The following is a 14,007-nucleotide window of genomic DNA, read 5'->3' as shown; positions in this document are numbered from 1 at the left end:
TGAAGAGCAGTAGTTCTAAAGGTGTGTAAGTACTGCCTCTCTGTGTCTTTAGTTTTCTTTTTTTCTTTATCTTCTCTCCTCTGCCACCCTCTTCGTCTTTCTCTTTTTCACCTTCTCTCTCTCTCTCTTTCTCTCTCTCTCTCTCTCTCTCTCTCTCTCTCTCTCTCTCTCTCTCTCTCTCTCTCTCTCTTCTCTCTCTCTTTCTCCTCTCTCTCTGTCTTTTCCTCCTGTTTCTCTCTTTCTCTCTCATTCTCTCCCTATCTCTCTCTCTCTCTGTCTTTTTCCCCTGTTTCTCTCCCCCCCTCTCTCTCCCTCCCTCCTTCTCTCTCTCTCTCTCCCCCTCCCTCCCTCCCTCCCTCTCTCTCTCTCTCTCTCTCTCTCTCTCTCTCTCTCTCTCTCTCTCTCTCCCCACAAACTCTCATACTTGCTGTTTGTTCAATACGTACCAAACAACTCAGCTTGCTTAGGTGCACCACCTGTTGGTGGTTGGCGGGTGCTTTGGCGTGGTTTGATTCTTCTTTTCTATGAAACATCTATGGTCCTTATCTCCCCTTCTTCTTTTTTATGTTTGTTACTCTCTTGTAACACCTCTGATCTTCTGGCATTCATTGGACCTTATGCAGTTGCAAGCACCGTAAAACCTCTACTAAAACTAAGCAAAAAATACCTTGGGTGCACCAAAGTCATTTCCAGCAAAAGTACAGAGGATTGAAAGAGAAAATTGTTTACTGTAAGTCTGCCTTGATGCTTCATCTACATAATGGTGTTTACAGTAAAGCTTTCCTTAGGCTGAGCCGATAACGATGAGTACTGTAAAACTGTTCTTATGTAATGAGCCTGTAAACTTCACTTGTGCTTCTCTGAGCTCTCCTATGCCCATACAGAACCTGTGATATGGATGTACCTCTATGCTACTATTGTACACAAGTAAGCCTGACTACTGTCTGTATTTATCTGTCAAAAATGGGTGTTTGAAAAAACCCAAACAATTCTTTAAAAATTTTGTGTCGTCGTTAATCATTTAATGTGTATTCAATTCGCCATCTTTATTTCCATTTGCAATCTTTTTCTTATTCTCTCTCTCTCTCTCTCTCTCTCTCTCTCTCTCTCTCTCTCTCTATCTCTCTCTCTCTATCTCTCTCTCTCTCTCTCTCTCTCTCACTGTTTTTCTATGTCTTTCTCTATTTTTCTCTATTTCTCTCTTATCGAACTGTCAACATTGTTAAAGATAATATTTGGTGCAGACCTATGTAACGTTTGTGGTAAAATGTTTGAAAATTTTTTCATAATAGCTACCTTTTTAAAATGAATGTACTATCACCTATGTTTATGAATGTACTAATATCTATGTTCATGAATACACTACCTACGTCTATGTTCATGGGGGTGCTGTTGTTTTTGAAATGCACACTGTATTGTTTCCTTCTTCCCTACAGCTAGGATGTTATAGCAGGTCACAATGGGGCCTATCATCGTTATTATCCTCACATTGTACTTAACTTGTCCATCTGCATTATTGCTACACTGAAAATACATACCATATTCAAGCCTCCTATCCCATATATTATATATCAACCTTTTTTCATACTTTCTTCTGTATTTTTGTGTGTGGGTTGCACAGGGAGACCGAGCGTCTCGACATTATTGCAGCCCCCAATTTGTTGCACTGTTTCTCTTGCTAACTGAAGAACAAAAGCGACACGATTAAAGAGATTTTTGGTCACTGTCATTTTTTTACGTGGCACTAGCACTCGGTAATTCGGAATGTTCTTGCTGATCAAGTGCCTTTCTTTAAGTGCGGTGCTCTGCTTTAATCTTCTTTCAATATTTACTTTTGATATAATATTATATATTTATATATATTATGCTTGTAAATATTAATGCATGTTTTAAGAAAAATCTTCCTATAGGTGGGGATGGGTTAGGGGACACAGTTAAAGGGTAAAGGAACATTACTGAGTGAATGTTATGGATGTTTGTGTGATCAAGCCACTTTTGGGGGGAAAAGGAGGGAGGGAGGGGGGATTGTTTGAATAACGAGAAGCACATTGATATGATAATGGTCATTTTGTGCCAGGGGAAAATAAGAGACAGACAGGAAGAACAAAATGGTGTATGAAAAAGCAGGACGGACAGAAGGATGCTAAAGGTGTAGACAGAGTAGAGTCACCTTTCTGGAGCTTGCCCCAAACATCTCCACTCCTCTTTTGGGGAGAGCAAGGGGAGAGGAAAGTCGGCGACAGAGTGAAGGCCTCTCCCCTCCCCCGACGTCCCCTATAAAGGAGTGGCATCTTCACTCTTTTGAATTAGTGTTCGTGATTATTACTACATTTTCTCAATGTAAAAATATTTTCGAGGCTGGCCTAGCCCTGTCTGTGCAAGATGGATGAAGAAATATAATGGTTTTGTACTGGTTGAGAAAATGAAGGCTGAACAGACGCCGTTACTGGGTTCACAAAATATAACAGCATCGTAGTAAAGTATAGTAAATATCATCATTTAATAGAGCAAGTCCTTTCAGAAAAAGAAAAATGTCTGTCATATATAAGGATGACACCTTCTATGTTTCAACATCTTTTAAATCGTGTGCAAGTGAGTAGACACACCGAATGGGGTTTTTTGGTGACTGAAGGTGCGTTAAAATTCAGTCGCCAACCTTTTTGGGGGCTTGTAGGGGACTCGCCTCAAAAAGGAGAGGTGAGAGGTTGGCGACTCTACTCTGACGCTCACTAAACTTTTCCTGTAAATTAAACCTGCCGCTCCCTGAATTGGGGCCAGATAGGAAAAAGGTGCGGGGAAGGTGAGTCCACTCTACACGTTTAAAACGTATAGTATGGCTTCGCAGCTCTCTTTGCAAGTGAGAGACTGATGGATTTCTTGTGAAAAGGGTTGGTTCTTATCCTGCTTTTGAAGTTTACCATTATTATGGGGGGCCTACTGCTACAATGATAATATTACTTAAAACATGTGGGTTTTCGTTGAACGAAATTGTCTTCACTGAATAATGAACAAAATGCTGAGATTAAGAAATGTTATTTATTTTGCTCAGTCAATTTTATTTTGTGGATATCCATTTGCATGATGAATGAGAATACACTGTATCCTGTTACTGATAGTTTTCTGAGACAAAAGTAGTCTAAATATAAAACATATTTTGCTTTACACAGTCTAGTCATAATCAACTTCTTTTCTTAAGGAAAAAGTAAATTCATCTGACTGAAGCCTAGAACTTCATCTGACACTGAAGAAGTTGTCATTTTTAACTCCTTTCTTGGATCCTAGCTAAAGTTGTAATCTAGAGAAATTAGTAGCTACTGGGTTTTCTGAGGAACCCCGCCCCCCCTCCCCCAACTCACTCGATAGCCTATTCTTTCCAAGGTGTAATTTAATTTTTCCAAGAAGTATAAATGGAATAGGACTTCCCTAAGGCTGATGGAGGTAAAGGTATTTTTGCTTCAGTCGTTAATCTGAGGCACCTTATAATCTGTGTATATACAGAAAAAGAGCATTTAAGTTTTATGTTTCGTTGTGTTCGTTTCAGTTCGTATTAATAAAAAAAAAAATGGAACAACCTGAAATAGAAGCAGATTGTTTGCTGTTTTATTCATCTTTATTGTGCAGGTTCCTGAGTGCGTTTTGTTTGTTGTTTTTATTCCAGTGCGTGCTGTTACTCTTGCCGTGGTCACGTGGCTGGCTCAGCAGAGTCAGAAGGGTCTAACTGCAACTATATAATGCATAGCATATAAATAGAACCCTTCGACTCTTCGGCTGGCAAACCACTTGAGGAGTTTTCTGTTTTGTTCCATCTTGTACCAGTGCAATAGTAGATACTGACTCGTAGTTGTGTCGCTAGTTTTGTAGGACGTAGACCCACGCGATTCTTCATTCCATGCTCCTCCTGGGATTGTACCCTTGTGAGTATCATCTTTAGATTTGTAAAGACAAATGCTGGGTATTTACTTCGATGATTATGTCATTATTATAATTATTATTATTATTATTATTATAATATATATCTGTGTTGTATGAAAGAAAAATATGTGAAAATCATACCCCCTACGTATGTTAATCTGTGCCCTTGAGAATAATAGTGTTTTATATTCACTTCTGGTAAAAACTGAGTCTGGGTCATGGCGACCAAGCATCCAAGCTCTGTCACATCTCTTAGTCAAAAACAAAGGTTTAAGAGTCAGGACCAAATATACCAAAGTCCCCCATTCCTTTCAAACACCTATCATCTGTATTTCTCCTCCTCTTTTCTTCATAATTATTTACCCTCTAGTAATACCTCTGCCTGTAATCTTCCACGCTTATATCATGACCTATTTGCGGAACAAGTTCTGTAAAACTTGTGATAAAACGGTTCCAAATTTTCATTCATGATTCTAATTTATTTGGAAAAAAGAAAAACTCAATATTTCTCAAACAAAGCTGCTCTACGAAGTGGGGACCGACCACTCTTATTCTCATGGGCACCACCACTTATCTTAACCCTATGTGCTGCAGTAGCTGTGGAATCTGAGTACTGCAAGGCCAGTTATTATCTCTTAATCTAACTGTAAACACTCAATACTGTAAACTTAACCCCTGGGTGGAGGTGACCTCTATGCTCTCTTGTACACAATCTACAAGACCTTGTTGATACATGGCAATAAAGTTTCACATTACTGAGCCACCTGCGTTCTGGTTGCTACATTTTGATTGGCAAGAGTCTTGTATCATTGTACTGTCTTTGTTTTTAACTAATATTAATTTGCCCTACCGCCAGTGAACTGACTGCCAGAGGTACCCACTGCACATGGCGAACAACACCCACTGGTTGGCTGCTTGATAATCTTTCTCCCAGAAGAAAAACACACACACACACATATATACATATATATATATATAGATAGATAGATAGATAGATAGATAGATAGATAGATAGATAGATAGATAGATAGAGAGAGAGAGAGAGAGAGAGAGAGATAGATAGATAGATAGAGAGAGAGAGAGAGAGATCTGAATACATTTGCATGTACATGTATCACCAACAAAAGACGCTTTTCAAACACAGATCGTACAGCAAATTGGGTTCCTTAACACTGGGTAGTTGGGGCTATACAACAGAGGAACCCCGTTTAACCATTAGCTCTGCTGTTCCGCCAGTTCATGCTTGTCCCAAGGTTGGAAGTATAACAACGGGGTCTCACTGTAAACACCCCCCCCCCCCCCCACACACACACACCTCAGCAAATAGTTTATTTTAAAAAATTGTTGTATGCCAACACACAGTCTCCCATACTGAAAAAAGCTCAAAAACAGAACACATAATCTTTATATCTTTATTACAATCTTTACACAATAGAATAACTGCAGTATTTTTTTCAAAAACATCACCCGTTCCAACATACATGTAAAAAAAAAAATCAGACTAAAAGTGAATATATGAAAATGTCAGTTCATAACTTCACAACAAGCATCCACAATAATGCATACATTTTTCACAATTGAAAATCACAAAAAAGAGTTCAACCCTGCAGCAACAGTTGTATGTGTCACCACAAGCTAGATTCAGGAGCTCGTCAATTTGGGGGCAATTGGAGTGATTTGTATCAGTTTAAAGCTTGTTCAGTTGCCTTGCTTTTGATGAAAAAAGTACCCATCTATCTTAAATAGAAGTTGAGATATTTGCGATTGAAGGAGGTAGGGAACGCTGGTTTCAGAGTCAAGGTAAAATTAGCGAGAAAATGGCTGAGTCAGACAAAGTTTTGTGACTTTCATAGCTTGAAAATCCATGGAAACTGAAAATTTAAATTATTTTTAGCCCTTTACTAGCTTTCTTCAGTAAAATCTATGCAGAAATGTTTTTAAATGGACTTTAAAAGTACAGAGCCATAAAACAAAAATTCAATTAAAATTGCCATACCGGTAAAAAATGCCTGAGTCTTCGATTTTATTAATTTGACGAGTGGTTGATTTCACCACAATGCCTCACATACTCACATTAGTATGCGCTTGGTTAGAAGGTGCTACTGGTAGGACACATACTCATGTAGTCCTCTCTGTACATTTAAAGTCTACACATTAGTATGTGTCTGGTTAGAAGGTGCTACTGGTAGGTCCCACTTCTTTTCTTTCCATCTGCTGTTTTTGTCTGTCTTTCCTACTTTTTTGGCCTGCATAAAATGATCCTTATTATGTCGACATGCTTCTCTTTACTTAAAACTCAGAAGCTGCTGAGGAAATATTGATTCTGATTAAAATGAACCTGTTCTTCATGAGACAAAATTCTTTTTGTCAAAACTCATGTCTTGTGCCTGCAGTAGCAAAGAGCCCATCAGTTACAACACAGACACCAGTCATAACTGGTTCTGAAACTGAAACAGCTGCATTGGGCCATAAGGAACCAGACATTTCAAGAACACACAAACAACACATTCTAAAAATCTATCCTTGTTGAGGGGGAAGTTTCAGGAAAACATTGAGAATGCACCAGCAATAAAATCCACAGCTTTTGTGTGGAAAGATAGAAATTAGATATACAAATTAGAAATTTCCAATAGGAAACATTACTACCCTTTCCCTTAACCGCAAAAGAAAATCACACATCGCTGACAAATCCTGAAAAATTAAAATTTTCAGTAGGTTCCGTCTCATATTTCCTTCTTTCACATAAAAGACATTCGACTGAACACAGCTATTACAGACTCAAGAGTGCAACAGGATGAGCATCTGGAACCTCTTCATTCCCATGAAAGGAATGGAAAGGCAGGAACATAGCTACTTCAGCACACGTTCTTTATACACATAATTGTTCTGTGCGTAGAAGGTTAACATCAGTGCATGCTCAGGCAATGTGTTTGACTCTACAGGGTTAACAGGTAAATCTTCCTGTTGGCATTTTGTTTCCTTTGCTTTGGGCATCAATTAATTCAATATCAAGTCGCCAATATCACATACACTCACTCATTCTCCACGACACCTGCACTCATTCACAAGACGAGTTGTAACGACATCATATACCGGTAAACTAAAGGGCATTCAAAGTTTCTGTATGTAAAGGAAATAAAAGCAAGTCTTTCCAAAATAGTACCCCATGCTTTAACAGGACATTTGTATCTACCCGAGTATGGGAGTGGCGTGGAAGCAAATATTTCTTCACGACCTACTTATTCATGTGCTTACTTTTATGAAATTAAAAATGTGCACCACACAACTGACATTAGTCTGAAAATAATTGAACCTAACCTCTGCTCGCCTCAAAGGGCACTCTTGAAATAAAAAGTCTGGATTCAGCCCACAATGGAGCTATCAGTTCTCCCCATTGTATAGATATTTCACCACCACCACAAACTTCTTTACTTCCCTCCCTCTGTAGTTTCTGACTTACCTTGTCCCTGGACTAAATTACCATTATTGTGCCCATGTGCTTCTCTTTACTCAAACAAACAAACCAACATACAGCACAGACACCACACCTCAGACCTAGAACAAAGCAGATAACCTTTGTTCTTCTTCTGGGGTCATATGTAAAACAGACATCGGTGACCATGGTTTGTCACTCATTTCTCTACATGAATGCTCTCTCTCAAATATCTATATTGACTGAGTTTTTTCCGATCACTTCTCCATGTTCTCTGAATAAGTTGTTCTTGATCTACTTCTGCCTGTCTTGCCTTCTATTTTCTCCCCGAACACAAATAATGCTCGTCAAAATGCTTCAATTTGAACTTCAATGTTCAATGGTCCAAGATAGCTGTTGGTTATACCTCAGCCATCACAAAGTGTTGATTTCACCAATGATGTTCACTTTCCGGTCATTATACTTCTTCGAGATCTCCGCTTCAAGCTGGAAATTTTAAAAAAATAAAAAAATAAAATCAGTACAAAAGAGAGTAATAAAACAGTACACAATTGGTAATAAAATGACAGAACATCATCACAAAATCACAGACAGGAAAAAAAAAAAGACAAGACCACAAAAGCAAAATAGACGGGGAAAAAAAATGGACTACATTTTTTACCCTTATACGAAGCACAGTTTGACAGTGACACCTGTAACAGTGTCCCCGGAGAAAGTTGGGTTTGAAAATAGCAAAAGTTGAAAGAAAAGTTGCAAGACGTGTAAATCTATCCCTAAAAAATGTCACGTAATTATTGGAATACATTGTTTGTATGCTCATTGCAATCAAAGTAACCAAAATGAGTTTTGTTGGATCAAAATCAAAAGTAAATGTGAATGTCTACAAACAAAACAAAACTGCAGGGAGGTTGCATGGAGTACAAAACAGTTTGTCCGCTGACACATGCGTCAGGTCCTAAAACTCCCGCTGACGTTGGGCACGTGTGACCAGCATGATATAGGGATTTTATTAACGAACCGCTCCCTGTCTAGATCTACCCTCCTATCCTATGAGGATGGGATCAGATCAGGTTGGGGGTAATTGCCCCACTTGTCGTCTGCAAACAGGATCATTGGGGGATCAGATAGGGTTGGGTCGGATTGCTAGCCAGATTGAGGGCGCATCAGGCTGGTACGAATAGCCCCTTTGGTGTCGTTATTATTTAGTTGTGGAAGAAAGTTACGGTTATTTTTAACAAAATTTTATTATTTCCCAAACTTTTGCGGAAAATTGGCTAAAATTCGTGAACTCACGAAAATGGCAAAAATTGCATTAAGGGCAAAAGTTGCGGGATGCAGGCGCGAATTTCTCTGAGCACAGAGTGAAGGTCTGGCGTCAACTCAGAGGGTATCGTATTCAACTGCAGTGTAGAAGGCCTAAGTTCACAAACTTGTGTTGTTTTATAGGTATCACAGCTGTCTACTTACTTCGCTGTGTGTTTTAACTCTTTCAAGCCCAATGTACACTCACATACCACATATTTTTCCTTCACTAATTTTCTTTACCAAAATGGTAGAGTGACATAAAATTGGCAGTAAACAGGAGAAATAGTCATATAGCCAACCTTTAAAAAGAATATGTGGTAAGAGCTTCACTTGATTAATTCAGAAATAGTTTATATTTGCCCCCCCCACCCTCATGTCTCCTCTCAAAACCCCCGCCCCCTAAATCTGCTTTTGCCCCTCACCCTTCTAGATTCCTCACCCCTTGACCAGTCCTCACCTGTGTCTTGAGCACCTTGGTCTGTTTCCTCAGAGCATCCAGCTGTGGCTTCAGCCCCTCCTCTTCCTCCACAGCCTCGTGTCTCACGGCCACCGTCTCTCGCTCGCTCAAAGCCATCTTGTCGGCTATGATGAGTTTCTGTCGCAGCGAGTCCCGCAGCCGGTCAACATACCTGCAAGACAGGAGTTTAAGTTTAGTTTTAGTAGAGGTTTTACGGCGCTTACAACTGCATAAGGTCATATGAGCGCCAGAAGATTAGAGGTGTTACAAGAGAGTAACAAACATAAAAAAGGAGGGGAGATAAGGACGATAGATGTTTGATAGGAAAGAAGAAGCAAACCACACCAGAGCACCAGCCAACCACCCACTAACGGTCTTGGACCGCTGGCTTCTATTTTGAATATAAGTAATGAGAAGGGCATCGACATAGGTTCTAAGTTTGTGTTTGAGTAAAGAAAATCACATCAACACAAAAGAGTCATTTACAACAAGGTTTGAATTTGAATACAGATAAGGCATTAGTCAAGGTAGTAACTTCACTGAGAAAATGAGGAGCAAACCACACCACAGCACCCACCAACCACCCGGCCAGCGCTAAAACTCAACATGAAAATCAACGTACCTCGGGGAGTCTCTGATCAGCATAAGATGTTGCATCTGGACAGAGGTCAGCTGATCTAGAATGTCCTTGACCTGCGTCAGCATGGACGTGACTTTGTCAGCATCGATGTGAACCTCGGAGGGGGCAGAGGCCAGATGGTTGGCATCTGTGTTGCCATGAGACATCTCGTTGCTCCGTTGAGAGAGGAAGGCTTGGAGCTGGGGAGGGACGAGAGGGATAATTATAACAAGGAATCGCGAGAGCACAGCGAGGGGGCAAGGTGAGGGGCAGAGATATTAGATGACTGGTACCAAGGTGAAATCAGGCGCTTGCCAAAATTATGAAATCAAAGAAACCAATACAGTAGAACATGACTACAGCGGTACCCACTACAGTGGGACCATCCCTACAGCGGGACCTTACCAGGATCCCTCTTTTTTTTGGTCTACGTACACCCAATACCTGTGCTCGGGTTTAGCAGGGCAAGGAAAGGCCCGAACTCGGATACAGTGGAAGAGATCGAGCAAGCTCTAGCTGAAAGAAAGGGGGTTGGGGGGGCTACAGGTGGGCTCCAAACAGGCAGTCAGCGGTGCAGCGAATAACCAGACAAGTTACAAAGTCTGTTCTTTTTTCAGTCTCAAGAGCAGAAATGTGTGCTTTGGGTGCATTAAATGATACTCGTAATTACCATAAATACAAGGATACACTACATTGAAAAGTACGAAAACTAAGTCGGCCCAGACAAAGCGTCAACAGAGAGATGACCCCCATGACCCCGGCGTGATAAAGCTTTCAGCGGGAACCCCCCGCTGCAACTAAAATTCCACTGCCGGTGCGCCACGGCTAGACTCTTTGTCACTGTATGCAGATGACAACAGTTTGATTCCCTAGGGGGCAGATGCTATTTTATTGAGTAGATCTTTCTGTGTCTGCTGGGATTGTGTATTAGCGCATCTCACCCAAACCAGGTTGGCCTTGAAAGGCAGGCTTGAAATGACACACCTCCAACATGATTTAAATTGTTAATATTCATTTACCATCCCTTACCTCGAGCAGGTCGTCAATGAAAACATTCCTGGTCTCGGGGTTGTCGATAATACTGAGGGCGTCCTTGCCTGTGGCAGTGTCGGAAGAACCTGTCTCAGCCGATGAACCAGCCCCAGGGGTGGTGACATCATCCACCGCTCCCCAGTCGATTGCGTCAATGTCAGGGTTCTCCAGGACCACCTGTGGGGAGTTGAGGTAGAAAATAAATGACGGGATGTGTTTATACGGACGGCCCTTCAAACACAAGGTAGGTTATTCAGGAGTAGAACCCTCAGAACTTGGGCAAGCTATTACCTCAGTTGCTGTCATGGTGAGCTGTAGTCAGGTTCAAATCCTCAAGGGGGGGGAAAGAGGGTTCTTGAAGTTTCATTGTGGGGGTGGAATTTTCAAGGCTCTTAACATACTTGAAAAGATCCAGTAGAAGGTATGCATTAAATTTGGACGTCATATTATCGTAACGTAGAAAAGAGATTTTAACATATGCAATCAGGCAAACATCATGAAGATTATACCCTGCTGCTTCCGATTCCTGACAAAGAAAGCTTGACCCAAGACATTGCATACTAGATTAGACAATTCAAAATGTGAAGCTGTACTTCACTTTAACCAATGAACAAGCCTCTTACCAATACAATGTCTACCATAAACTTCAAACAGACCCAGTTAGGATCTCTACAACCCAAGCCCATAACATATGGAAACCAAAAAGGCAGTGGTAAGCGGAGGTAACTAACTAACCTCTCCATCGGCCGCCAAAACTCCCCCACTTTCTACCGTGATGTCGCCGATGTCAAAGTCTATCGAGTCCCCAAAATCGATGGCTTCAGCTCCGTCTTGTCCACCCCAGTCTATATCTTCGGGACCTGTGGAAACAGAGGAGTGTTAAGTGATTTGGTGACTGGCAATGTCTTTTGATGAAATCAGACCAAACTGAAGTGTTACAAGTGTATGCAAAGTGACTTGCTACATCTTTGAGGATTTCAAACAGCTCAATCGTTCGCCATTTTCTTACCAATATTTATAAATATATGCTTAGTCTACCCATTTTCCTGTTGTTAAACACAACTGATGCTGAAAAGACAAATTCTGTACTGCACTAACCAAACTGAGCTAATTGCCCCATTAAACAAACACACAACATGATAACTAATTCAGTCCACCATATCAGCTTACAGTTATTAATCACCACCTGAACAAGCTATCAGCCCAACATACCACCTTACACCCCCCCCCCCTCCTCACCTCCAGCCCCTACTTCCTGTTCGTCTGACAGATCAATGCTGATGTCCTGGTCCTCCACATGACTCGGCACACGTCCTGTCTTCCACTCAAACGTGGTTGTGTTGCCTCGGGACAGGATATGCTTCAACAGGAGCAGGTTAGAATCTGAGACTTTCTCGCTGAAGATACAAACAAAAAAAGCTTCGATTAGATATATATATACATATACATCCTACACAAAACTGAGATTTTCTCACAGAGAATCAAGATAGTATAAGTGTCGATACCAAACTCATTGATATCCTTCGACTTCCTGTCCCCCCCACCCCCTCCTAAAGAAATAGAGGAGCCTACAGAAAGAGCAGAGAGCTGTGTAAAACAAAGAACCATGTACTTTATACTCTTATGGGACAAAACTTCTTAAGACTACCATGTACGCTTCACATTTTTACTCAGATATGCACATAAGAACCTACATTTTTGGGGGTGCCTTTTTAAAGTATTTTCATTTATTCATATATATCTTTTAAAAAACTGACACTTTTTAACAACTCCTAAGCATAGTCTACACAAACTGATCAGTACCTTCTAAAGTGTTCATACAAGCAATGTAACACGACAGCACAGAGCCACCAAAGTACTTTTGCGGAAACGATGTTGGTATCTTTTTAAAAAAAAAAATAAGCTAGAACTACATTTTACCACAAAGAAAGGGGAAACTTACTCATTGATGACAAACTTTGTGAAACTGTCATAAAACTGTACAGCATCATTGAGAGATCTCGCCGACTCAGCAAATTTGCTCAGCTCTTTGGGTAGATCTTTGACAAGGCCAGCCAGCTCTGTCTTGATCTTCACACCCTGTGAAACCATAACATTCATTATAAAAGACAATTGCAACTGCAAATGTTTCACACGTCTGCTGATAAAAATTTACATAATTCAGAAGGCTAGCTGCTTCAATCTTGCCTTTCAAGGCCTACCAGAGGTGAGTGAGATGAAACATCCCGGCAGAACACAACATTATGAGACACCCCCCCCGACTCTGGTAAATGGTGGATGGCATATTTGTTGATGCTGGTTACAAACTGAGGGTTTTGATTTGCCTTGTCAATACAGTATTTAATACACTGGTCTCATTAAGTGGAGCAACTGGGCTTTTCAGCCTTTGTCTTCATCTTCAAGCTGCTTCATATCCCCCACATGTATTAACTCTTTCAGTACCATCGGTGACTCCAGTCGCCAGGCCGTAGTATGTGCTCACTTCCACTAAACATAATTAAACAATGAATGGACGCACTGCAGTGAAGTAAATACCTAAGGAAGTCATTTTGTATGACAGCTGAATGGTGTTCATGAACCTCTATGAATTTTTTGAAATGTTTCTTGAGCTGTCAAGGTTTTTTAATTAACAAAAAAATTCTACCACGGCTACAGCTTTCTAAACTGGTGCGGTACTTGAGGGTTTTTCGCCATATGAGTCTGCGGTACTGTAAGTGTTAAACAAAGACCCTGCCGTGGATACTGACTTGCCGGACCACAGTTGATAATTTCGAAATTTTTCATTGGCTGGTGAAGCAAAATTCCTGGCTAAGCCATTGAACACTTGCATTTAGGAACTTTTAGCTCTAAAAAAAGGGATTTTAATATCAGATGACATTGCGAAAAATGGTATTTAGGCACATCTCTCTTCCAATATTTTTGAGGGGTTTCAGAAGGGAGTCAACTCGGTTAAATGGTTCGGAAGGTTTGAAAATAGACAGATGCACTAGGGTACTCTTTCCACTCAGCCCTTCACTTTGTCACTACTGTCAAATAAAACAGACAAAAAATAAAAGGACAAAATAAAACAAAACAACAAAAAGCATCATTTCTATACCCCAGTGCTGCTGAATGACCTGACTGACCTCAATACCAATCTGCTGACAAGAACTGGTATACTGTTTGCGGAGATCAGCTGCACTGGCAGTGTACTCATTCTCCTTCCTCAGGCAATCCTGTTAAGGGGGAGGGGGGGGGGGGGAAAACATA

General features: G+C 40.7%; 1 protein-coding gene across 1 annotated transcript in view; it reads right to left on the bottom strand.

Moving 5' to 3' along the window:
* Positions 1–6,116: 6,116 nt before the first annotated feature.
* The window catches only part of LOC101863884 (CDK5 regulatory subunit-associated protein 3), a gene marked incomplete in the record, with an annotated part of 21,447 nt that continues 13,556 nt past the window's right edge, over positions 6,117–14,007 (bottom strand). Inside the window, 8 exon segments of the mRNA XM_013080329.2 lie at positions 6,117–7,831; positions 9,108–9,279; positions 9,730–9,926; positions 10,756–10,935; positions 11,494–11,618; positions 11,998–12,155; positions 12,701–12,837; positions 13,884–13,973. Coding sequence (XP_012935783.1) covers positions 7,760–7,831; positions 9,108–9,279; positions 9,730–9,926; positions 10,756–10,935; positions 11,494–11,618; positions 11,998–12,155; positions 12,701–12,837; positions 13,884–13,973 — 1,131 coding nt within the window.

Source organism: Aplysia californica, unplaced genomic scaffold, assembly GCF_000002075.1.
Source record: "Aplysia californica isolate F4 #8 unplaced genomic scaffold, AplCal3.0 scaffold00081, whole genome shotgun sequence".
Taxonomy (NCBI): domain Eukaryota; kingdom Metazoa; phylum Mollusca; class Gastropoda; order Aplysiida; family Aplysiidae; genus Aplysia; species Aplysia californica.
The sequence above is the reverse complement of the archived record's forward strand: the minus strand, read 5'-3'. Positions and strand labels throughout refer to the sequence as shown.